General features: G+C 41.8%; 1 protein-coding gene across 2 annotated transcripts in view; it reads left to right on the top strand.

Moving 5' to 3' along the window:
- LOC139409155 (DNA-directed RNA polymerase, mitochondrial-like) overlaps positions 1-27,878 on the top strand; it is a 95,159-nt gene that overhangs the window by 10,506 nt on the left and 56,775 nt on the right. For both annotated transcript variants that reach the window (XM_071153926.1, XM_071153927.1), the window contains exons 5-6: positions 14,348-14,534; positions 24,852-25,001. In XM_071153926.1, coding sequence (XP_071010027.1) covers positions 14,348-14,534; positions 24,852-25,001 — 337 coding nt within the window. The remainder of the gene's footprint in view (positions 1-14,347; positions 14,535-24,851; positions 25,002-27,878) is intronic.

The raw sequence follows: 27,878 nt of genomic DNA, 5'->3' as shown, positions 1-27,878 counted from the left end.
AGGAAGTTGAAATTGGGCAAGCTATTTATCCAAAAGTGAAAATGCTGCCCCCTATACCTTTTAACAGGTGTGCCTTGTTAAAAGTTAATTTGTGGAATTTGTTTTCTTAATACATTTGAGCCAATCAGCTGTGTTGTGACAAGTTAGGGCTATCTTCTGTATACCCTCCTATTTGGTAAAAGACCAAGTCCATATTATGACAAGATCAGCTCAAATAAGCAAAGAGAAACCACAGCATCATTACTTTAAGAGATGAACATCAGTCAGTCTGGAAAATTTCACATCTCAACATCAAGTGTTCAGAGGAGACTGAGTGAATCAGGCCTTTATGGTGGAATTTCTGCAAAGAAACCACCCCTAAAGGACACCAAAAAGAAGAGAAACATGCGCAATGGACATTAGACTGGTGGATATCTGTCCTTTTGGTTTGATGAGTCCAAATTTGAGATTTTTGGTTCCAACCGCCGTGTCTTTGTGAGATCCAGAGTAGGGGAACAGATGATCTCTGTATATGTGGTTCCCACAGTGAAGCATGGAGGAGGATATGTGATGATGTGCGGGTGCTTTGCTGGTGACACTATGATAGACAGCCTCTCCGTGACAATTTGGCCCGCTACAATTGTATTTATCGGGTTGTATTTATCGGCAATTACCGGCTAACGAAAACCCTGCTTTGTATGTGATTGCTTTGTTATGGAATGTTTGGGAATCACTTCCTTTTAGATAGTTGTAGAATTTAACGACTTTTCTCTGGATTTTTTACATTTGCGGGTATCGTCCTAATTCTGCTCTACATGCATTATCTGGTGTTTTACATTGTACATGGAGGATGGTTTTGCTGAATTCTGCATGCAGTCTCAATTTGGTGTTTGTTCCATTTTGTGAATTCTTGGTTGTGAGTGGACCCCAGACATCACAACCACAAAAGGCATTGGGTTCTATAACAGATTCAAGTACTTTTAGCCAGTTTCTAATTGGGATGTTGAATGCCTTGTATCTCAGATCATTTACAGCTTTGTGGAAGTTACCTGTGAGGCTGATGTTTAGGCCGAGATATGTATAGTTTTTTTTTGTCTGCGCTAGTGCAATGGTGTCTAGATGGAATTTGTATTTGTGGTCCTGGCAACTGGACCATCTTTGGACACCATTATTTTTGTCTCATTGTCTCATTGTCTTATTGTGCAGGGCAGTTGGAGGAGTTGTGATCAGACTCAGGATGGGGGAGTCATCACCAAAAGAGAGCCCCTGGTTGTGCTCTGATCCCCTTAAAGTCCTGCTGAAACCGCACCACCACTGTTCCAGACTTGCACATGTTGACGGAGGTTGTTTCAGTTTTATGGTCCTCAATGTCTACTGTTCTGAGTTTCCACCCTGGGCCAATACCCTTTCTCATGACAGAGGGGTAGTGTGCTCCTATAGCACAGTGCCATGCAAGGAGATTAAGCCATGGAGCAGTGGGATGAAAAGATCTCTGCATTTGGGTGGGGGAGGCTGTGATGCTCTGCTGCCATTGTTGGGTTCACATGATTTCACACCTTAGTGCTAATTGAAGTTTCAGCTGGGACATCTATCCTATCCTAGGAAGCGCGGTAGCTTAGTAGCCTTATTAACTTAACATAAGCCTTTATATAACACAATTACCTTGAGATTATTATTTTACTTTTTGCCTTCAGAGGTAGCTTCAGTGTGAACATTGCTCACTCAGTTTTGGGTTGGATGGTATTTCCAGATTTCTTCTGTGTTTCTTCTCCAGGTTTTGATTTGACAGAAGTTTTTTTCTGGATAGTCTTTGGTAGTAATAATCCTTCAAGGTAATTTTGTCCAAAATAATGGTTTTTAGATTTGGAATTTTTTATGTAGAGGGTATAATCCCTTTATAAGTCATTGTGGGAAAAATCCAGGTTTGTCTAAGTTTTTCCAACTCGAATCATGTGCAGAAGAGTTCAGGGAGCCCATCAGGTCATGACCCCCCCACCCCCTCCTTCCTGCATCATTGTCTGACCAGTTTACAGAGGAGTACAGAGTCCAGGGATGTGTCCTATAAGGAGCATTGGTGCCAATTCTGATGGCTGAATGGTAAAGAACATCTAGCCGCTCGAGAGCACCCTTGCCTGCCGATCTATAAATGATGTCTCCGTAATCTAGCATTGGTAGGATGGTCATCTAAATTAGGGTTAGTTTGGCAGCTGGGGTGAAAGAGGAGCGATTACGATAGAGGAAACCAAATCTAGATTGAACTTTAGCCTGCAGCTTTGATATGTGCTGAGAGAAGGACTGTGCACCGTCTAGCCATACTCCCAGGTACTTGTATGAGGTGACTACCTCAAACTCTAAACCCTCAGAAATAGTAATCACACCTGTGGGGAGAGGGGCATTCTTCTGACCAAACCACATAACTTTGTTCTGAACACCTCCAAAACAAAAGTTAAAGTGTAGAGAGAGCTTGTTGGACACTAAGAAAGCTTTGTTCTAGAGCATTTAACACAAAATCTGAGGGGCCAGCTGAGTATAAGACTGTATCATCTGCATATAAATGGATGATAGAGCTTCCTATTGCCTGAGCTATGTTGTTGATGTAAATTGAGAATGTGTGGGGCCTAGGATTGAGCCTTCGGGTACTCCCTTGGTGACAGGCAGTGGCTGAGACAGCAGATTTTCTCACTTTATACACCGCATTCTTTGAGAGACGTAGTTAGCAAACCAGCCCAAAGACCCCTCAGAGACACCTATATTCCTTAGCCGGCCCACAAGAATGGAATGTTCTTCCGTATCCAAAGCTTTGGCCAAGTCAATAAAATAGCAGCACAATATTGCTTAGAATCAAGGTCAATGGTGACATCATTGAGGACCTTTAAGGTTGCAGTGACACATCCATAACCTGAGCGAAAACCAGATTGCATATCCGAGAGAATACTGTAGACCTCAAGAAAGCCAGTCAGTTGACTATTGAGTTTTATTTTATTAAGTTTATTAAGTTTTTCCAACACTTTTGATAAACAGGGCAAAATAGAAATAGGCCTATAACAGTTAGGATCAGCTTGATCTCCCCCTTTAAATAAAGGATGAACTGTGGCTGCTTTCCAAGCAATAGGAACCTCCCCAGAAAGGAGAGATGGGCTTGGCGATGATGGGAGCAGCAACCTTAAAGAAGAAAGGGTCTAAACCATCTGACCCAGATGTTTTTTTTGGGTCAAGTTTAAGGAGTTCCTTTAGTACCTCGGACTCCAGGAGAAACTTTGTAGCGGTGCAGGGAGAAGCATCAGGGAAATTAGAAATAGAAGGGGTGGGAGATAAGGAAATGTTGGATGGGCAAGGAGGCATGTCTGAGTCAAATAGGAATCCTGACTTAATGAAGTGGTGATTAAAGAGCTCAGCCATGTGCTTCTTGTCAGTAACAACCACATCATCAACATTAAGGGACATGGGCAGCTGTAAGGAGGAGGGTTTATTCTCCAGGTCTTTAACCATTTTTCCAGAACTTCTTGGAGTTAGATCCAGAGAGAGAGAACTGCTCCTTAAAGTAACTAACTTTGGCCTTCCGGATAGCCTGAGTGCACTTTTTTCTCATTTGCCTGAACGATAGCCAGTCAACCTGAGTATGCGTGTGCCGAGCCTTTCACCAAATGCAATTCTTGAGGTGGAGTAACTCTGCAACATCAGAGTCGAACCATGGGCTGAACCTGTTTTTTTAATTCTCATTTTCTTTACGGTGTGTTTTTTAACAATACCACTTAAAATATCAAAAAAGAGGGTCCAAGCGTCTTTGACAGAGGGGCTTAAACTGATTCTATACCATTTTACAGAGGCCAGTTCAAAGTTTTTTACCAAGCGTCTATGACAAATCAGGACAGGTTGTTTCACTGAGCAGCCATTACGAACACAGGCTCTAAAACGGTGATCACTAAGGTCATTACAGAACACCAGACTGATACCTATCAGGATTATTTGTGAGGATAACATCGAGGAGAGTAGCCTTTTCTGGGTGTTTGTAGTCATACCTTGTGGGATTGGTAATTTAGGGAGTCCCATTGCTTTAGGACTTTGTCAGGTGGTTTAAGCATGTCCCAGTTTAGGTCACCAAGCAGGACAAATTCAGACAGTGTAAGGGGCCAGGAGAGAGTTTAGGGCAGGTAGGGTACAGGGCAGGTAGGGTACAGGCCGGTGATGATGGAGGACGACAGCACCCAGCAACAGTAAACAAAGAGGTATTTGAAAGTTTAATGCTTAAAACCAGCAAAGCAAATTGTTTGGGGACAGACTTGGTGGAGACAACCGAGCACTGAAGGTGATACATGGTAAAGATTGCCACTCCCCCACCTTTGGAAGATCCGTCTTGCCGAAAAAGGTTATAACCAGAAAGGTTAACAGTATTAAACAGTACAGGGAATTTAAAAGCCAATCCAATGTGTCATTCCCATCCAAGTATTTTAAACAATACCCAACACATGCAAAGAAGTCGGGGTGACATAGAGGCAGGTATCCTAGCGTTAAGCGTGTTAACTGAAAGGTCACTGGTTCGAATCCCTGAGCCGACTAGGTGAAAAATAGTCTGTACCCTTGAGTCAGGCACTTAACCCTAATTGCTCCTGAAAGTCGCTCTGGATAAGAACATCTGCTAAGTGACTAAAATGTAATAAAAAGGGAGGATTACATTTGATTCTGTGAATGCCTAGAGAATTGAACTGGAGTGGTAGCAGTGTGGCAGCTGCTAACGAGGGGCTGCTGGGTGTTTAAGCAGGATTTCCTGTAGAAGGTAATTAGAAGGTAATTAAGGTAATGTTATTTAATCACTGTCTTGCAGAAAGGTGTAGAGGGCAAAGGAAGGCTCTCATTATCAGAGGCTGATGACAAATCTTACACCCTTCCATCCCTTTGTCACAGTGTTCTGTCTTACTCCACTAGAGGGCAGTGGTAACACGTAAGCCCAGCAGGGCCCTCTGTCTCTGGGTTACATCAAGGTGTTACACATCAAATGCCACAACCTAGGCTGACTCTTCCTCTTCCTACAGTGCTCTGAAGTAGTCACATATAGCAACAGTTTAAATCAGAAATGTAGGTTGACTTAGCCAAATAATACACTTCAGTTTTGTCTCTTGTTTTGTTCACAAAATCAGTTATCCAAGGGTCTGCTTTAAATTAATCAGGCTTTAGTTTCCTTCCTCCCTTTTAAGCTTCAGTTGTTGCTCCATACACTACCATCTGTTTCCCACTGGCTGTTTGCACATTGCTGTCTCCTGAATTGAGCAGTTCATTTATGGCAGGTGTGGAGTCTCTGGATGATATCATTTGAATAAACATGACACTGACTTTCTCTGTGACCATCTGTCTGTGGACTGCCTGATATTTCCAATGCGTCTGAAAGAACCAAGTGTCAATGCAAATATTCTGTTTGTTATGCTGCCGTTGTCAATCAGCTGTAATAAAGCCATGCATAATGATATCAGAGGTGCTTTCAATTTGATTAAGTCACCATGGGGCCACTGTGAACTACACTGAGTGTACAAAACATTAAGAACACCTGCTCTTTCCAAGTTCATAGACTGACCAGGTGAACGCTATGGCCCCTTATTGATGTTACTTTTTAATTCCACTTAAATCAGTGTAGATGAAAGGGAGGAGACAGGTCAAATAAGTATTTTTAAGCCTTGAGACAATTGAGACATGGATTGTGTATGTGTGCCATTCAGAGGGTGAATGGGCAAGACAAAAGATTTACGTGCCTTTGAACAGGGTATGTTAGTAGGTGCCAGGCTTCAGAAATCCGGTTTGTGTCAATAACTGCAAAGCTACTGTGTTTTTCACGCTCAACGTGTGTGTGTATATAAATGCGGAAGACGCATTTCAGTTGAATGCATTGTTGTACAATAAAATTGGAATCAATCACATTTATTTATAAAGCCCTTTTTACATCAGCCGATGTCAAGTGCTATACAAAAACCCGGCCTAAAACCCCAAACATCAAGAAATGCAGATGTAGAAGCACGGTGGCTGGGAAAAACTCCCTAGAAAGGTAGGAACTTAGGAAGAAACCTAGAGAGGAACCAGGCTCTGAGGGGTGGCCAGTCTTCTTCTGGCTGTGCCTGGTGGAGATTTCTAACAGTACATGGCCAAGATGTTCAAACGTTCATAGATGACCAGCAGGGTCAAATAATAATAATCACAGTGGTTGTGGAGGGTGCAACAGGTCAGCACCTCAGGAGTAAATGTCAGTTGGCTTTTCATAGCTGGTCATTCAGAGTTGGAGACATCAGCTGCGGTAGACAGAGAGAGAGTTGAAAACAGCAGGTCCAGGACAAGGTAGCCCGTCCGGTGAACAGATCAGGGTTCCATAGCCGCAGGCAGAACAGTTGAAACTAGATCAGCAGCACTACCAGGTTGACTGGGGACAGGCAGGAGTCATCAGGCCACGTAGCCCTGAGACATGGTCCTAGGGATCAGGTCCGGGGAGAGCGGGAGAGAATACTTAAATTCACACAGTACACTGGATAAGACAGGAGAAAACCCCACCCAATTTGCCAAAGAACAGCCCCCTCACCACTAGACGGATATCTTCAAACGACCAACTTACTACCCTGAGACAAGGCTGAGTATAGCCCACGAAGATCTCCCCCATGACACGAACACGAGGGGCGCGCCAACCTGGACAGAAAGATCACGTCAGTGACTCAACCCACTCAAGTGACGCACCCCTTGTAGGGACGGCATGGAAGAGCACCAGTAAGCCAGTGACTCAGCCCTGTAATAGGGTTAGAGGCAAAGAATCCCAGTGGCGAGAGGGGAACCGGCCAGGCAGACACAGCAATGGTGGTTCGTAGCTCCAGTGCCTTTCCTTTCACCTTGACACCCCTGGGACAGACTACACTCAATCATAGGACCTACTGAAGAGATGAGTCTTCAAAAAGACTTAACTTCTTGACACACCCATCCCGTTAGCGGGATCATTTTTGTCAACATCCGCTGAATTGCAGAGCGCCAAATTCAAATTAAATTACTAAAAATATTTAATTTTCATGAAATCACAAGTGCAATATAGAAAAACACAGCTTAGCTTGTTGTTAATCCACCTGGTGTGTCAGATTTCAAAAAAGCTTTTCGGCGAAAGCATACCAAGCGTTTATGTAAGGACATCTCTCTCAGCAGACCAAACATTACAAACAGCTAGCAGCAAAGTAGATTGGTCACGAAAGTCAGAAAAGCAATAAAATGAATCGCTTACCTTTGATGATCTTTGGATGTTTGCACTCACGAGACTCCCAGTTACACAATAAATGTTCCTTTTGTTCCATAAAGATGATTTTTATATCCAAAATACCTCCATTTGGTTGGTGCGTTATGTTCAGAAATCCACAGGCTCGAGTGGTCACGACGGGGCAGACGAAAATTCCAAATAGTATCCGTAAAGTTAGTAGAAACATGTCAAACACTTTTTATAATCAATCCTCAGGTTGTTTTTACAATATATAATCGATAATATTTCAACCGGACCGTAGCTTCTTCAATAGGAAAGAGAGAGAAAATGTCTGCTCCACTCTGTTGGCGCATGCTAAACACTGCTGGCAGCCATCCACTGACGTGATGTGATCTTTCTCGCAAATTTTTCAGAATAAAAGCCTGAAACTATGTCTAAAGACTGTTCACACCATGTAGAAGCCATAGGAAAAGGAATCTGGTCCTTTAAATGGAGGGAAGGCATGCAATGGAACAGAGAGCTTTCAGGAAAAACAGCACTTCCTGGTTGGATTTTCCTCAGGTTTTCGCCTGCAATATCAGTTATTTTATACTCACAGATAATATTGACAATTATATGCATATTCTAGATTCTGGGCCTGAGAAATAGGCAGTTTCATTTGGGTACGTTTTTCATCCAAACATGAAAATACTGCCCCCTACACTCAAGTTAAAGGTCGAGACCAAGTCTGCGTCTCTCACATGGATAGGCAGACCATTCCATAAAAATTGAGCTTTATAGGAGAAAGCCCTGCTTCCAGCTGTTTGCTTAGAACTTCTATGGACAATGAGGAGGCCTGCGTCTTGTGGCCGTAGCGTACGTGTAGGTATGTACGGCAGGAATAAATCGGAAAGATGGGTAAGAGCAAGCCCATGTAATGCTTTGTTGGTTAGCAGTAAAACCTTGAAATCAGCCCTAGCCTTAAAAGGAAGCTAGTGTAAAGAGGCTAGCACTGGAGTAATATCATCACATTTTTTGATTCTAGTCAAGATTCTAGCAGCCGTGTTTCGCACGAACTGAAGTTTATTTTGTGCTTTATCCGGGTAGCCAGAAGGTAGAGCATTGCAGTTTTCTAATCTAGAAGGGACAAAAGCATGGATTCATTTTTCTGCATCCATTTTTGGAAAGTTTCTGATTTTTTGCAATGTTACGTAGCTGTCCTTGAAACAGTCTTGATATATTCGTCAAAAGAGAGATCCGGGTCCAGAGTAACACTGAGGTCCTTCAGTTTTATTTGATACGACTGTACAACCATCAAGATGAATTGTCCGATCCAACAGAAGATCCCTTTGTTTCTTGTGACCTAGAACTAGCATTTCTGTTTTGTCCGAGTTTAAAAGTAAAACATTTTCCGCCATCCACTTCCTTATGTCTGAAACACAGGCTTCCAGGGAGGGCAAATTTGGGGCTTCGCCATGTTTCATTGAAATGTACAGCTGTGTATCATCCGCATAGCAGTGAAAGTTAACATTATGTTTCCGAATGACATCACCAAGAGGTAAAATATATAGTGAAAACAATAGGGGTCCTAAAACGGAACCTTGAGGAACACCGGACAAACCATCCACAGAGAGGAACTGATATCTTTCCGACAGATAAGATCTAAACCAGGCCAGAACTTGTCCGTGTAGACTAATTTGGGTTTCCAATCTCTCCAAAAGAATGTGGTGATTGATTGTATCAAAAGCATCATCAAGGTCTAGGAGCATGAGGACAGATGCAGAGCCTTGGTCTGACACCATTAAAAGGTAATTTACCACCTTCACGAGTGCAGCCTCAGTCCTATCATGGGGTCTAAAACCAGACTGAAGCGTTTCGTATACATTGTTTGTCTTCAGGAAGGCAGTGAGTTGCTGCGCAACAGCCTTTTCTAATTATTTTTAGAGGAATGGGAGATTCGATATAGGCTGATGTAGTTTTTAATATTTTTTGGGTCAAGGTCTTGCTTTTTCAAGAGGCTTTATTACTGCCGTTTTTAGTGAGTTTGGTACATATCCGGTGGATAGGGAGGCGTTTATTATGTTCAACATAGGAGGGCCATGCACAGGAAGCAGCTCTTTCAGTACTTTAGTTGGAATAGGGTCCAGTATGCAGCTTGAGGATTTAGAGGCCATGACTATTTTCATCAATGTTTCAAGAGATCTACTATTAAAAAAACGGTGTCTCCCTTGGTCCTGGCAGTGTTTTGCAGACTCAGGACAACTGAGCTTTGGAGAAATATGCACATTTAAAAAGGAGTCCTCTCTTGGGGAATGCTGCTTTTTAGTTAGCTTTGCGACAGTATCCATTTTTGAGGGGATTGTTCTTATTCATCTCAATTAAATTGGAAAAGTAGGATGATCAAGCAGCAGTGGGGGCTCTTCGATACTGCACGGTACTGTCTTTCCAACGGTACTGACTTCCAGTTTGGTGTAGCGCCATTTCCGGTCCAACTTTTTGGAAGCTTGTTTCAGGGCTCGGATATTCTCTGTTTACCAGGGAGCTAGTTTCTTATGACAAATGTTTTTGTTTTTAGGGGTGCGACTGCATCTAGGGTATTACGCAAGGTTAAATTTAGTTCCTCAGGTGGTTAACTAATTTTTATGCTCTGACGTCCTTGGGTAGGTGGAGGGAGTCTGGAAGGGAATCTTTGGGGTGCACGGGAATTTATAGCACGGCTTCTGATAATCCTTGGTTGGGGTCTGAGCAGATTATTTGTTGCGATTGCAAGCGTAATAAAATGGTGGCCCGATAGTCCAGGATTATAAGGAAAAACATTAAGATCCACAATATTTATTCCACGGGACAAAACTAGGTCCAGAGTAGGACTGTGGCAGTGAGTAGGTCCGGAGACATGTTGGACAAAACCCACTGAATCGATGATGGCTCTGAAAGCCTTTTGGAGTGGGTCTGTGGACTTTTCTTTGTGAATATTAAAGTCACAAAAATGTGAATCTTATTTACCATGACTACAGGATCCGATAGGAATTCAGGGAACCGTGTAAATTGATATTTGGTATCGTAAATGTTACCAACACCTCCGCCATTGCGGGATGCATGGGGGATATGGTCACTAGTGTAACCAGGAGAAGAGGCCTCATTTAACACATTCAATTAATAAGGCTTAAGCCATGTTTCAGTCAGGCCAATCACATAAAGACTATGATCAGTGATTAGTTAATTGACTATAACTGCCTTGGAATGTGAGATCACAATCTCTTTCAATAATGACAGGAATGGAGGAGGTCTTTGTTCCAGTGAGATTGTTAGAGCGAACACCGCCATGTTTAGTTTTGCCCAACCTAGATCGAGGCACAGACACGGTCTCAATAGGGATAGCTGAGCTGACTACACTGACTGTGCTAGTGGCAGACTCCACTAAGCTGGCTATCTCATTGTGGAGCTAGAGGAGTTAGAGCCCTGTCTATGTTCATAGATAAGATGAGAGCAACCCTCCAGCTAGGATGGAGTCCGTCACTCCTCAGCAGCAGGCCAGGCTTGGTCCTGTTTGTGGGTGAGTCCCAGAAAGAGGGCCAATTATCTACAAATTCTATCTTGGGAGGGGCAGAAAACAGTTTTCAACCAGTGATTGAAATGATTCAGTGAACAAGTTTATTAGCAAGTGCATCGGTGATGTTTTATCCACTGTGGCTATTAAAACCTTCCCCAACCAGAAACCGTGGATTGATGGCAGCATTCGTGCAAAACTGAAAGCGCGATCCAAGGGAATCAAACAAGCTAAGCGTCAGTATATGGCTCAACGGGTCAGACACGAGACCTATGTGGCAGGGTCTACAGTCAATCACAGATTACAAAAAGAAAACCAGCCCCGTCGCGGACACCGACGTATTGCTCCCAGACAGATTAAACAACTTCTTTGCTCGCTTTGAGGACAGTACAGTGCCACTGACATGGTCCGCTACCAAAACCTGCAGGCTATCCTTCACCGCGGCCAACGTGAGTAAAACATTTAAACGTGTTAACCCTCGCAAGGCTGCAGGCCCAGACGGCATCCCTAGCCGCGTCCTCAGAGCATGCGGAGACCAGCTAGCTGGTGTGTTTATTCAATCAATCCCTATTCCAGTCTGCTGTTCCCACATGCTTCAAGAGGGCCACCATTATTCCTGTTCCCAAGAAAGCTAAGGTAACTGAGCTAAACAACTATCGCCCCGTAGCACTCACTTCCATCATCATGAAGTGCTTTGAGAGACTAGTCAAGGATCATATCACCTCCACCCTACCTGACACCCTAGACCCACTCCAATTTGCTTACCGCCCCAATAGGTCCACGCAATCACACTGCACACTGCCCAAACCCACCTGGACAAGAGGATACCTATGTAAGAATGCTGTTCATCGATTAGGCTCAGCATTTAACACCATGGTACCCTCCAAACTCATCATTAAGCTTGAGACCCTGGGTCTCAACCCCGCCCTGTGCAACTGGGTCCTGGATTTTCTGACAGGTCGCCCCTAGGTGGTGAGGGTAGGAAACATCTCCACCCTGCTAATCCTCAACACTGGGGCCCCACAAGGGTGCATTCTCAGCCCTCTCCTGTACTTCCTGTTCAACCATGACTGCGTGGCCATGCACGCCTCCAACTCAATCATCAAGTTTGCAAACAACACTATAGTGGTAGGCTTGATTACCAACAACAACGAGACAGCCTACAGGGAGGAGGTGAGGGCCCTCGGAGTGTGGTGTCAGGAAAATCTCACACTCAACGTCATCAAAACAAAGGAGATGATCGTTGACTTCAGGAAACAGCAGAGGGAGCACCCCCCTATCCACATCGACGGGACAGTAGTGGAGAAGGTGGAAAGTTTTAAGTTCCTCGGCGTACTCATCACGTACAAACTGAAATGGTCCACTCACACAGACAGCGTGGTGAAGAAGGTGCAACAGCGCTTCTTCATCCTCAGGAGGCTGAAAAAATATTTCTGGTCACCAAAAAACACTCACAAACTTTTACAGATGCACAATCGAGACTATCCTGTCGGGCTGTATTCCCGCCTGGTACGACAACTGTTCCGCCCACAACCGTAAGCCTCTCCAGAGGGTAGTGAGGTCTGCACGCATCATCACTATGGGCAAACTACCTGCCCTCCAGCACACCTACAGCACCCGATGTCACAGAAAGGCCAAAAAGATAATCAAGGACAACAACCTCCCGAGCCACTGCCTGTTCACCCCGCTATCATCCAGAAGGTGAGGTCAGTACAGGTGCATCAAAGTTGGGACAGAAGCTGTTTTTCAGTCTCGATCTCAAGGCCATCAAACTGTTAAACAGCCATCACTAACATTGTGTGGCTGCTGCCAACATACTGACTCAAATCTCTAGCCACTTTAATAATAAAAAATTGGAGGTAATACATGTATCACTATTCACTTTAAACAATGCCACTTTACACAATGTTTACGTAACCTACATTACTCATCTCATATGTATGTACTGTACTCTATACCATCTACTGCTTCTAGCCTATGTCACACAGCCATCGCTCATCCATATATTTATATGTACATATTCTTATTCATTCCTTACACTTGTGTGTATAAGGTAGTTGTTGTGAAATTGTTTGATTACTTGTTAGATATTACTGCATGGTCGGAACTAGAAGCACAAGCATTTCACTGCACTCGCATTAACATCTGTTAACCATGTGTATGTGACCAATGAAATTTGATTTGATTGAGTTGTGAGACTCTGCTGTACAGCTCATCACTCCCCCTAACTGGGAGGGGGCCAGAGACAATTACTCGATGCCGACACATCTTTCTAGCTGCTTTTCTAGCTGCTTTGCACTTGGTGACCTCTGACTGTTTCATCCTAACATCTTTGGTGCCGACATGGATAACAATATCCCTATACTCTCTACACTCGCCAGTTTTAACCTTAGCCAGCACCATCTTCAGATTAGCCTTAACGTCGGTAGCCCTGCCCCCTGGCAAACAGTGTATGATCGCTGGATTGTTCTTTTTAAGTCTAATATTGTGGGTAATGGAGTCACCAATGACTTGGGTTTTCAATTTGTCAGAGCTAATGATGGGAGGCTTCGGCATCTCAGACCCTGTAATGGGTGGAGGATAGACCAGAGAAGGCACAACCTCTGAATCCGACTTGGGGAAAACCGGTAAAATGTTTCTGTCGTCTGAATGAGTGACACCGGTTGAACATTCCTACAGCATTTCCTTCCAGAAGCCATGAGAAAATTGTCCGGCTGCGGGGACTGTCCGAGGGGATTTATACTACTATCTATATTTATTGGTGGCACAGACACTGTTTCATACTTTCCTACACTTTATTTACCCTTGACTAACGATTGCGTCTGAAGCTGGGCTTGCAGCATGGCTATCCTCATCATAAGGCGATCGTTCTCCTGTATATTATGAGTACAGCGACTGCAATTAGAAGGCATCGGAGGTCGTGTAGTACCATGTCCAGATAAAGCGTCCGGGGTGAAAAAGTTGAATAAAAATTGTTGAGCGTTTTAAATATAAAACAGTAATTAAAAAGTAAACACCGTAAAGTTGGCAGGTAGCGAAGTAACGTTATCAACAAACCGCACATCAGTACGTAAACAAGTCTACAAGTTGTGACCGGAAATTACATCAAAACTCCTAGCTGAACCAATCTTAGTCCTGTCACCCCTTTCCCTTTATCAAGAATGGTCCACTACCCAAAGGACATTCAGCTAACTTGACACAACTGTTGGAAGCATTGGAGTCAACATGGGTCAGCATTCCTGTGAAACGCTTTCAACACTTTGTAGAGTCCTTGCCCCAACAAATTGAGGCTGTTCTGAGGCCAAAAGAGGGTGCAACTCAATATTAGGAACGTCTTCTTAATGTTTTGTTCACTGTGTATGAGACACTTGGCCACACCTTATGAAGACTAAGGTCAAAATATTGACTTCTATGTTTTTATACTGATAAATGTGCATTCCTAACTTTGAACTTCAAGCAAATAACATATTACCTAAAGATGGTGTTCAACACTTGTAATCGATCCGTTGCCTTTACCCCCAAGGCACTTGTCATCTGGACGTAGGCCTGGATATTTATGGCAAAATTCTGCTTTTTAGGGAATAATGTGTATTTTCTAACTCAACCCATTGTGTTTCCTGGTCTGTCCTCAGGGTCTTGCGTCAGATGGAGGAGGATGGCCTGCCTGTGGACGAGCTGTTCAGTCACTGTGTCTTCAGGCAGGATGAGAGGGACATGGTGCTCAGAGCCATCCACACCGTGCAACCAGACTTCCAGTCCAGCATCAACACTATCCTGCAAACCTGCTCCTCACCACTAGTCAAAGACTTCTACACAGAGGTAGGACACAAGTTGAACCATGAGTAAAGTAGAGTAGACACCTCAAGCCAAGAGTAGAGTAGACGCCTCAAGCCAAGAGTAGAGTAGACGCCTCAAGCCACGAGGAGAGTAGACGCCTCAAGCCACGAGGAGAGTAGACGCCTCAAGCCACGAGGAGAGTAGACGCCTCAAGCCACGAGGAGAGTAGACGCCTCAAGCCACGAGGAGAGTAGACGCCTCAAGCCACGAGGAGAGTAGACGCCTCAAGCCACAAGGAGAGTAGACGGCTCAAGCCACGAGGAGAGTAGACGGCTCAAGCCACGAGGAGAGTAGACTGCTCAAGCCACGAGGAGAGTAGACGGCTCAAGCCACGAGGAGAGTAGAAGTCAAATAGAATAATTATCACATCTAGAGTAAGTAGACTGGACTAGAATGACAGAATAGAACACTACTTCCATTGTTGGAGACAGAAATGTCTCTTTGGCCAACTGCCTTGCTGTCTGACACATAACATGCTTCTTCTCAGTCCATGCCTGGAGCCCTCTCTGAAAGCAGTGGTTGGACTAGGTCGTGTTTTTATGTCCTATAACAAGCTCTATGAAATCATGGTGCATTAGCTACATGTATTTTTGAACATAGTGTACACTTCTTTTTAGACCTCATGTTGTTGTCCTACATACAGTCTGTTGGTAGAGTAAAGGAAAACAATATTCGGGAACAGAGAAAGCTTGATGAATTTATTGATGATGACATCATCATAGAAAAACAACAACTGACAAAGTAGGGTTCTAGGAGTAGTGATGGGTGTTAAATAGGTGTTTAGTTGGGATGACTGTAGAGTTGGAGCAGCAGTGTGAATGAGGAATATGCCAGCCAGGAGACCCTAGCACTAGCAGCAGAATGATATGATTGTCACTCCTCCTTTCAGACATGTATCATGATATCCATTTTTAGACATGGTGGCAAAACGCTGCTCTCTATCTGGGGGTGCTGCTGTGCTGTGCTTCCTCACACAATTCATTTCCAGCCAGTACAGTACACAGTTGTGTTTTTTGCAGTGCTGGCCCACGTTCATTCTCTTATATTTTGTGACTAGAGAAAAAAATCGATATAGTTACATATCGGGATATTATTTTTGACGATCGATCGTATTGTTTTGACAATATTGCAATATTATTTTTGTGCTTTTTGGCTGTACCTGCACCAAAACTCCAGTATTTTCCTTCATAGCTTATTCTCCATTATCCTTTTAAATAGGCAGCCAATTTGCTTTCAGCACTTCTATTTCCATGCCTTCCATGCCTATTTCCTTACCTTTTATCTTCGCTCCCTCTTGTTTGGAGCATTGATCACAGTATCGAATCGCAATACATATAGAATCGCAATACATATATATAGAATAGCAATTCACATATATAGAATCGCAATACATATATATAGAATCGCAATACATATATATAGAATCGCAATACATATCCTAAAGGCACCCAAGTATTGAGATGATATGGTATTGTGAGGTCCCTGGCAAATCCCAACCCTACTTACATTATTTGTCAGGCTGACATATCGCAGGGTGCCATGCCAGTAATGATATGCCTGGCTCTCTCCCTGTTTGGTCTCTGACGGTCTTGGAATTTGATGTTACAGTAATTCCCTAGGCCAATGTACACGGTCACCAACATAACCGTGGATTTTCTCTGCAACGTCACTATTACAGTTACACTTAGTTATTATCAGTAGCATTTCATTATTATTATTTAAGTTATTACCGCTAAATATTAGTCTAGTATACAAATTAAGAAATCTCTGATTGGAGAGGATTGTAACATTTTTGTATTGACACAATTTAACACATAGGCTATCAGACTCAAAAGAAATGTGGAATTTCACTATTGCATTACACTTTGTTGCTGATTTTACCTTTTCTTTCCATATTCACGTTTTTTTTCTCGTGTCCATTTTGTTTAAATGTATGTTACTGTTTGTCTTAGGTCTGTAAGGCCCTATGTAAAAAGGGGACTTCACAATTCTTTGTACACTTGATTACATGCATATACTTCTTAATATAACCTTTTTGAAACAAGGCATTACACTTCGTTATTATCATGGCATTTCATTATTGTTATTCAGTTTATTACTTATAAATATTAATCTATTAAATAAGAAATGGCAGGTTGGAAAGGAGCTGTCGCATTTTTCATATACTGAGTCAAAATAAAGCTATATGCCCATCTTGCCCTTGTCTGTTGGCTTTAATGAAAAAAACACAGATCCTATTTTGACGCACAACTCCATTCACATGAAGTCCGATGGTTTCTTTAAAATTTCCAAAAATATTTGCGTAACGTCACAAACCCTGCTGGTCATTCAATGGCAGTGGCCTTGGCATATGTTCCGTCAGAGAAGATGCCATAATGAGAGAAATTATGTAGCGTAAGTGACTGAATACAGGCCTTTTTACAAGATTAAATCATGACAGGAGTGTTTGATTCTTATTAAAGAGTTGGAGTCCAGACAGGCTACTTCAGGAAACTTTCTGAATGGACTTACACTACCCTGGTCAAAAGTTTTAGAACACCTCCTCATTCAAGGGATTTTCTTTATTTTGACTATTTTCTACATTCTAGAATACCAGTGAAGCCATCAAAACTATGAAATAACACATATGGAATCATGTAGTAACCAAAAAAGTGTTCAACAAATCAAAATATATTTTATATTTGAGATTCTTCAAATAGCCACCCTTTGCCTTGATGACAGCTTTGCACACTTGGCATTCTCTCAACCAGCGTCACCTGGAATTCTTTTCCAACAGTCTTCAATGAGTTCCCACATATGCTGAGCACTTGTTGGCTGCTTTTCCTTCACTCTGTGGTTTGACTCATCCCAAACCATCTCAATTTGGTTGAGGTCGGGTGATTGTGGAGGCCAGGTCATCTGATGCAGCACTCCATCACTCTCCTTGGTAAAATAACCCTTACACCGCCTGGAGGTGTTGGGTAATTGTCCTGTTGAAAAACAAAGGATAGTCCCACTAAGCCCAAACCAGATAGGATAGCGTATCGCTACAGAATGCTGTGGTAGCCAGGCTGGTTAAGTATGCCTTGAATTCTAAATAAATCACAGACCGTGTTACCAGCAAAGCACCCCCACACCGTAACAGCTCCTCCTCCATGCTTTACGGTGGGAATCACACATGTGGAGATCATCCATTCACCCACACCGCGTCTCACAAAGACACGGCAGTTGGAACCAAAAATCTCAAATTTGGACTCCAGAACAAATGACAAATTTCCACCGGTCTAATGTCCATTGCTCGTGTTTCTTAGCCCAATCAAGTCTCTTCTTATAATTGGTGTCCTTTAATAGTGATTTATTTTTTATCAATTTGACCATGAAGGCCTGATTCACGCAGTCTACTCTGAACAGTTGATGTTGAGATGTGTCTGTTACTTGAACTCTGTAAAGCATTTATTTGGGCTGCAATTTCTGAAGCTGGTAACTCTAATGAACTTATCCTTTGCAGCAGAGGTAACTCTGGGTCTTCCACTCCTGTGACGGTCCTCATGAGAGCCAGTTTCATCATAGCGCTTGATAGTTTTTGCAACTGCACTTGAGGAAACATTCAAAGTTCTTGAAATGTTTCGTATTGACTGACCTTCATGTCTTAAAATAATGATGAACTGTCGTTTCTCTTTGCATATTTGAGCTGTTCTTGCCATAATATGGACTTGGTATTTTATTTTTGTATACCCCCCTACCTTGTCACAACACAACTGATTGGCTGAATTGCATTAAGAAAGAAAGCAATTCCACAAGTTAACTTTTAAGAAGGCACACCTGTTATTTGAGATGCATTCCAGGTGACTTCCTCATGAAGCTGGTTGAGAGAATGCCAAGAGTGTGCAAAGCTGTCATCAAGGCAAAGGGTGGCTATTTGAAGAATCTCAAATATAAAATATATTTTGATTTGTTGAACACTTTTTTTGGTTACTACATTATTCCATATGTGTTATTTAATAGTTTTGATGTCTTCACTATTATTACACAATGTAGAAAATAGTCGAAATAAAGAACAAGTAACTGTTCTAAAACTTTTGACCGGTAGTGTATAGGCCTGTAGATAGAATCAGCGAACCCACACACGCATACCCCCGTAAAAGGATCCGTCAATCAAAGCAACCAGCGTATGTCAGACACAAGCAAATATTTATCCTTTCCTTAAAACTTATGAAAAAACCTAGGCCTACCTTAGGCTTTCCGAAAGTACGCTATATGATAATGAATTGACAAGGAAAGTATGAAGGAGAGAGACAGCTATGCGATTCGTATGAAATTGACTGTCATTAAAATAGAAACGAATACATGTAAAATTTCCATTGCCTATTTATCAGCATTTCATTGGTCTATAAATTAAGAAAATATTCTGTATCAAATTATACCATGCCAGGTGGGAAAGGATTGGTGCGTTGTCCATTTGACACAACAGTAGGGCATTCTACGCCTCAGAGCCAGAACAATCTTGTCTACTGCTGTTGAATCATTTTTGAATAGTCACACATCCAACTTTTTTTTTTTTAAGGAAGACTGATTAAAAACAATGTAAACCTACTTCCTGTGTAACTAACCAGGCTGGGAAGGGTGTACCAGGAGAGCATATTATCTATCATATCTAGAAAAGGTCAACAGAACACTGTGCAGCTGACTACATGTAAAACAGGTCAAACGACATACAGTTGAAGTCAGAAGTTTACACTTTACACATACACTTAGGTTGGAGTCATTAAAACTTAAAACACTCCACACATTTCTTGTTAACAAACTATAGTTTGGTAAGTCGGTTAGGACATCTACATTGTGCATGGCACAAGTAATCTTTCCAACAATTGTTTACAGACAGATTATTTCACTTATAATTCACTGTATCACATTTCCAGTGGGTAAGAAGTTTACATACACTAAGTTGACTGTGCCTTTAAACAGCTTAAAAAATTCCAGAAAATGATGTCATGGCTTTAGAAGCTTCTGATAGGCTAATTGCCATCATTTGCGTCAATTGGAGGTGTACCTGTGGATGTATTTCAAGGCCTACCTTCAAACTCAGTGCCTCTTTGCTTGACATCATGGGAAAATCAAAAGAAATCAGCCAATTGTAGACCTGTACTGGTTCATCCTTGGGAGCAATTTCCAAACGCCTGAAGGTACCAGTTCATCTGTACAAACAATAGTACGCAAGTATAAACACCATGGGACCACGCAGCCTTCATACCGCTTAGGAAGGAGGCGCGTTCTGTCTCCTAGAGATGAACGTACGTTGGTGCGAAAAGTGCAAATCAATCACAGAACAACAGCAAAGGATGTTGTGAAGATGCTGGAGGAAACCGGTAGAAAAGTATCTACAGTGCCTTGCGAAAGTATTCTGCCCCCTTGAACTTTGCGACCTTTTGCCACATTTCAGGCTTCAAACATAAAGATATAAAACTGTATTTTTTGTGAAGAATCAACAACAAGTGGGACACAATCATGAAGTGGAACGACATTTATTGGATATTTCAAACCTTTTTAACAAATCAAAAACTGAAAAATTGGGCGTGCAAAATTATTCAGCCCCTTTTACTTTCAGTGCAGCAAACTCTCTCCAGAAGTTCAGTGAGGATCTCTGAATGATCCAATGTTGACCTAAATGACTAATGATGATAAATACAATCCACCTGTGTGTAATCAAGTCTCCGTATAAATGCACCTGCACTGTGATAGTCTCAGAGGTCCGTTAAAAGCGCAGAGAGCATCATGAAGAACAAGGAACACACCAGGCAGGTCCAAGATACTTTTGTGAAGAAGTTTAAAGCCAAATTTGGATACAAAAAGATTTCCCAAGCTTTAAACATCCCAAGGAGCACTGTGCAAGCGATAATATTGAAATGGAAGGAGTATCAGACCACTGCAAATCTACCAAGACCTGGCCGTCCCTCTAAACTTTCAGCTCATACAAGGAGAAGACTGATCAGAGATGCAGCCAAGAGGCCCATGATCACTCTGGATGAACTGCAGAGATCTACAGCTGAGGTGGGAGACTCTGTCCATAGGACAACAATCAGTCGTATATTGCACAAATCTGTCCTTTATGGAAGAGTGGCAAGAAGAAAGCCATTTCTTAAAGATATCCATAAAAAGTGTTGTTTAAAGTTTGCCACAAGCCACCTGGGAGACACACCAAACATGTGGAAGAAGGTGCTCTGGTCAGATGAAACCAAAATTGAACTTTTTGGCAACAATGCAAAACGTTATGTTTGGCGTAAAAGCAACACAGCTCATCACCCTGACCACACCATCCCCACTGTCAAACATGGTGGTGGCAGCATCATGGTTTGGGCCTGCTTTTCTTCAGCAGGGACAGGGAAGATGGTTAAAATTGATGGGAAGATGGATGGAGCCAAATACAGGACCATTCTGGAAGAAAACCTGATGGAGTCTGCAAAAGACCTGAGACTGGGACGGAGATTTGTCTGCCAACAAGACAATGATCCAAAACATAAAGCAAATTCTACAATGGAATGGTTCAAAAATAAACATATCCAGGTGTTAGAATGGCCAAGTCAAAGTCCAGACCTGAATCCAATCGAGAATCTGTGGAAAGAACTGAAAACTGCTGTTCACAAATGCTCTCCATCCAACCTCACTGAGCTCGAGCTGTTTTGCAAGGAGGAATGGGAAAAAATGTCAGTCTCTCGATGTGCAAAACTGATAGAGACATACCCCAAGCGACTTACAACTGTAATCGCAGCAAAAGGTGGCGCTACAAAGTATTAACTTAAGGGGGCTGAATAATTTTGCACGCCCAATTTTTCAGTTTTTGATTTGTTAAAAAAGTTTGAAATATCCAATAAATGTCGTTCCACTTCATGATTGTGTCCCACTTGTTGTTGATTCTTCACAAAAAAATACAGTTTTATATCTTTATGTTTGAAGCCTGAAATGTGGCAAAAGGTCGCAAAGTTCAAGGGGGCCGAATACTTTCGCAAGGCACTGTATATCCACAGTAAAACGAGTCCAAAATCGACATAACCTGAAAGGCCGCTCAGCAAGGAAGAGGCCACTGCTCCAAAACCACCATAAAAAAGCCAGACTACGGTTTGCAACTGCACATGGGAACAAAGATTGTACTTTTTGTAGAAATGTCCTCTGGTCTGCTGAAACAAAATTCGAACTGTATGGCCATAATGACCATTGTTATGTTTGGAGGAAAAAGGGGGAAGCTCGCAAGCCGAAGAACACCATCCCAACCTTGAAGCACGGGGTGGCAGCATCATGTTGTGGTGGTGCATTTCTGCATGAGGGACTGGTGCACTTCACACAATAGATGGCATCATGATGAAGGGAAATTATGTTGAAGCAACATCTCAATGCATCAGTCAGGAAGTTAAAGCTTGTTCGCAAATGGGTCTTCCAAATGGACAATGACCCCGAGCATACTTCCAAAGTTATGGCTAAAGGACAACAAAGTCAAGGTATTGGTGTGGCCATCACAAAGCCCTGACCTCATCCTTTTGAAAATGTGTGGGCAGAACTGAAAAAGCGTGTGCGATCAAGGAGGCCTACAAACCTGACTCAGTTACACCAGCTCTGTCAGGAGGAATGGGCCAAAATTCACCCAACTTATTGTGGGAAGCTTGTGGAAGGCTACCTGAAACGTTTGAACCAAGTTAATCAATTTAAAGGCAATGCTACCAAATACTTATTGAGTGTATGTAAACATCTGACCCACTGGGAATGTGATGAAAGAAATAAAAGCTGAAATAAATCCTTCTCTATACTATTATTCTGACATTTTACATTCGTAAAATAAAGTGGTGATCCTAACTGACCTAAAACAGGGGATTTTTTACTAGGATTAAATGTTGGGAATTGTGAAAAACTGAGTTTTTAAATGTATTTGGCGAAGGTATATGTAAACTTCCGACTTCAACTGTAGGCTATACGTACCAAGTGGCATCCTATTCACTGTATAGTGCACTACTTTTGACCAGGGCCTTGGGGCTCTGGTCGAAAGTAGTGTACTAAATAGGGAATAGGCTAAGGTGCATTGCAAACACCAGAGGTCTGCAACATTTACAATCTGCTTCTGCTTTCATAATTGAGTACTGGCTGAGAGTGAGTGAGAGAGAGAGAGAGTTGTTGTTTACTCAGTGCCAAGGTTTCATAACACTGTCTCATGAGTAGTCTCAATTACTGTCGGCATAAGCTCGTTAAAATATTATTTGTGTAATGTACTATTTGGAATATGTATGAAGTTTTAGCAAATGCAGTTTGGTCTACTATTTAGACATTGTCATTGAAGATTTTGTGTTTTTATTCTTATAAAGCACACAGCCTTCTTAGTGGTCATTCATTTTGATTCCCTCTCCTGCCCTGGGCTGTGGCTTAGCTGACAGATAAGTCTTTGCCAGGGGCCCTTGAAAACAGACAGTGAGGAGGAGGAAGAGAAAGACAGTGGGAGAGGCGTGGTAGTTGTCCCATTCCAGCCTATGCTGAAAGCCGGGCATCGCATGACACTGCTCCCTCTCTGGACAATCTCACAGCCCCTGGGTAGCAACAAGCATCTGACTCACTTCTTCTCACGCAAACAACAATACACATGAACAAATGCTTATTATTCAGTCCCCTCTCTTGGCCCAGCATGAACTGCCATAGTCAAGCTGAAACACAATGTCTTGAGACCTACACAGAGATGTGTCTATATACGTCAGTATATATCCTGTCGTTTCTCAGCAGCAAAGCTTGCTCTTAAAAAAAAGATTAAGAGCCCATCTACTCCACAGAGAAGGTAGTATTTTGCCATGATGTAGTGCAGCAGAGCCAATGCCCAAGTGATTTATCTCCCGGGTAACCTTTAGCTTTGTTTTGGCTGCGGTCCAATAGCGTGCAGTCTCTTCTCTTGAGGACAGATTTAGTGTTTGTCTCCTGGGTTAATAAAGCATCAACCCCTATGTAATGTGTTTTCTGATAATACCCAGTTGTCCTTGCACAGGCCACTGACGTCCTCTTTCAATAATAAATGACAACATGTATAAGCACACCGGACCTCTCAGTATGTAGGCCTACTCAGTACCCTTCCTGCTGGACCACTTAGCCAGCTCTGTATTTATATAATGAGTGTATATGGGTTTTTTAATTGGGTGGCTGCCATACCTTTGCTGGTTAAGCTTAAAGCAGCAGCACATAACGATATAAGCATAGTTATTTTTTAATTAGCCACAGGGAGGGTGATGGGATGGAAGGTAATTTGCATATCTACTGGCCGTTAAATTAAGGCTTTGTGAGTTTGGTTTGCATTAGTTTGTGCCCTCGTTTCCTCCGTATTTGTCTCTGTCAGGTGACTGCAGGCACAGGGGGAATGATGGCATGGGCCTTAGTCCATTTTGTGCCATCACTCCCAGCACTATACACACCAACCCTGTTGGGCCAGTGGGCAAAAGGTCGCTGGTTCAAATCCCTGAGCCGACAAGGTGAAAAATCTGTTTGTGCTGTTGAGCAAGGCACTTAATCATAATTGCTCCAGGGTCGCCATTGAATGGCAGACCCTGTCTGTGTCCCCGCTCTCCGAGGGTGTCTCAGGGAGAGTGGGATATGCAAAAAACACATTTCCAATTCACACGCGTGTATTAACACCCACTTGTACATGTGTGAAGTAGGCCAAATATAAGTACACCCCACACACACACACACAGAGAGAACTACATTGACGTTAAATGTGTTACCATCCAATTCTAGGTGTTAGCAATATCCACACTCCTATGTAAAGACGTATACTGTAGTTAGATTTTCACTTTGATCTCGGAAATGAAATGCCGATCGGTCAAGGTACCAGCTCACAGTAATACAATTTGATGGCGCACACAGGACATGACTACACGTTTTAACACCGAGCATAATGAGCCATTTGTTTTGCTTTATAGTCTTGTGGAGCTGAGCGTCTAGTGATAAAAGGCTGGGTAAGGCTCAGCACCCTGACCTGACAAAACCCTACCCATCAACACAGTCCCTCATTATTCAGCACACACACACACACACATACCCTCTCTTTGGCCAGGATTGTACACACACACACTCTCACACACACACATACACATTCCAAAATGTATCAAAGCAATGTGTGTATTCTCCACAAGGAAACATTGATGTACCAGAACTATTAAGTCTAATAATAGACTTTAGGTTTAATGTAGGCTCCCTTCTAGTGTGTCTCTCCTATGATGCAAGGTAATAGTCTCTCCCTGGAGATCCCAGTCTGTTTATGCCCCCCCCCCCCTTATCCTCTGCTCTGTCTGTGTGTTTCAGAGGGCAGATGCTAAATACCCCAAGATGGCCTTCAGCCTGGAGGAGCTGCAGGAGAGGTTCAGCCGTCAGCTGAGCATCGAGCAGGCCAGCACCATCACCATTCACTCTGTGGAGGCCATGAAGCCTGTCACCTCACACATGGCCAAGATGGTAAACAAACTGGCCACCTACACATATAGTCTGGCCTAGCTGGAGTAACAGTGACATATACTACTATAGTAATACATTATGGAATAGAAATACACTATAGTAATACAATATGGAATAGTAACACACTGAAATATACTACTATAGTAATACAGTATGGAATAGAAATACAATATAGTAATACAGTATGGAATAGAAATACACTATAGTAATACAATATGGAATAGTAACACTGAAATATACTACTATAGAAATACACTAGGAATACAGTATGGAATAGAAATACACTAGGAATACAGTATGGAATAGAAATACACTATAGAAATACAGTATGGAATAGAAATACACTATAGGAATACAGTATGGAATAATAATACTGAAATATACTACTATACTAATACAGTATGGAATAGTAACACACTGAAATACACTATAGTTTATTGCCTGCACCTAGCAAACAGTTTTTTAAATGATTTGGAACGGCAAGCCAGGCAGAATTAAACGGGCCTATTTATATAATGAATATGAATTTGGAGGGCAGAAATGATTAAATATTAAAGCATTAGACCTCTCACTAAAGGCTTCAGTCATACAAAAGTTATACTGAAATCCAAACTGGTTCTCTAGTAAATTGGTAGGAATGTCTCACCCCATGTTCAAGAATGGTCCGTTTCCCTTTATTCAGATTACAACCTCTCACTTTCAGTTATTTGAAAAGGAAATCATCTCAAATATTGCTATTTTTTTAAACAAGCCATAGATAGTTGGTTGCAATTTCATTTTAATCCACCAGAAAAGACAGAACAAATAATACAACAAATATTGTGGTTAGTTTCTATTTTTAAAACAAACCATAGAAAGTTGGTTGCAATTTCAATATAATCCACCAGAAAAGACAGAACAAATAATACAACAAATATTGTGGTTAGTTTCTATTTTTAAAACAAACCATAGAAAGTTGGTTGCAATTTCATTATAATCCACCAGAAAAGACAGAACAAATAATACAACAAATATTGTGGTTAGTTTAACCATATTTGGGAGATGATTTCCTTTTCAAATAACTGAAAGTGAGAGGTTGTAATCTGAATAAAAGGAAAAATACCATTCTTGAACATTAGACAGTTTTACTAATTTGCTCGTGAACCAGTTTGGATTTCAGTATAACTTTTGTATGACTGAAGCCTTTAGTGAGAGGTCTAATGCTTTAATATCTAATCATTTCTGCCCTCCAAATTAATATTCATTATATAAATAGACCCGTTTATTTCTGCCTGGCTTGCCGTTCCAAATAATAATTTTTTTAAAACGATTTGCTATGTGCAGGCAATAAACTAGAGTGTATTTCAGTGTGTTACTATAAATATATTTATTTAAAAAATATTCTTAAATAAAAATGTAAAAAAAGGTATAATCGTCATAAATGATAAATAGGACTGGTGGAGTTATGTCACACATGCAGCTAACAAAAACATATGGAAATGTCTGCTCTACCCAAAATTACAACCAACTATTTGCAATACTATTCTGCAAAAATGGAAGAGGAAAGTGGAAGGGGGAAAAAGTAAGGAACCTGTCTGTCAGCCCTGCATTAAAGACCATAATTGGTTAAAGAAAATTGTGATAAATAAAAAAAGTATACCAGTTTAATTTATTAAGGACCAAGAAATTGACAGTCGTGCAGTATAGATTGCAAAATAGTTTGGAAGAGATTTTTGACGTACCATGGCACATGATACGCAAAATGATGCCAGATTCAAAACTTTGAATTTTACCATTTAAATTATTATACGAAATTCTTGCAACCAATATAATGTTATTTATATGGGGGATACAACCTTCCCAGCTCTGCAGATTTTGCTGCAAAGAGACAATCATTAGATCATTTTTTTAAATACTATCCATATGTAGCTTGTTTTTGGTCATAGGTCCAGGAATGGCAGAAGAATTGCAATATTTACCTGGAGCTAACCCTGCAGATAGCACTACTGGGTGATCGGAAAAGTCAGTCAATCGATCAATAATATAATAATTATTTTTTATTTTCAATTTACATTCTGTAGAAACAATGAGAATAGAAAGGTTCAGAACTTTTGTGAAACATCACATCAGTTGAGAAATATATGGCAAATAGAAATCCAATATGGATTATGTTAAGAGATAGATGGGAGGGGTTGAATAGAGCTGAAGGTTGAGACTAATAACAACTTATAATAAATAGACTGTGTCCATAAAATGTATGTAGTACGTATAAGCTGGAAATACAGGCGTAAGCGTTGTTGTTCACTAGTTTACTCCAATTGGGGGAGGGGTGCTAGGGTTAGACAGTAATAAAGTAAAAAAAATTTTTTTTTTAAGTGTGTGTGTGTGTGTGTGTGTGTGTGTGTGTGTGTGTAAGCAATATAGCATGAGGGGGTGTGGTATATGGCCAATATACCATGGCTACGGGCTGTTCTTAGGCACGACGCAAACCGACCTCAAAAAGCACTATTCGCTCAGCATTACCAATGACAAAATCATATATTTTCATGATGTTGATGTATTTTTTTCATGTTCAGTCAGTGTCATCTGTGAGAAAAGTTTGTGTCCAGACTTCAGTCAAAACTTTGAACATTATGCATTGAGGCCACCAGACATCAGCTATATTATTCCTGCGATGTGTCCCTCTCCCCATATCTCAGTGGTCTGGGGCCAGGCATTGGCATTTACAGTTTAAACTCTCGCTGCATTTCCAGACAATGTTTCAGACTGGGAGCCGGAGGACGAGGGTCCCTGGTGGTCCTGCAACATTTACAGCAGGCAGAGCAGCATGATAATATATTGTAATGAGGCTCTCCTGAGGAGGGAGCTGAGTCACCTTTACAAGCCAGGCCAGCCTAT

This window comes from Oncorhynchus clarkii, chromosome 5 (genome assembly GCF_045791955.1).
Source record: "Oncorhynchus clarkii lewisi isolate Uvic-CL-2024 chromosome 5, UVic_Ocla_1.0, whole genome shotgun sequence".
Lineage (NCBI taxonomy): Eukaryota > Metazoa > Chordata > Actinopteri > Salmoniformes > Salmonidae > Oncorhynchus > Oncorhynchus clarkii.
Note: the sequence above shows the minus strand (reverse complement) of the source record. Positions and strands in the feature narration are given on the sequence as shown.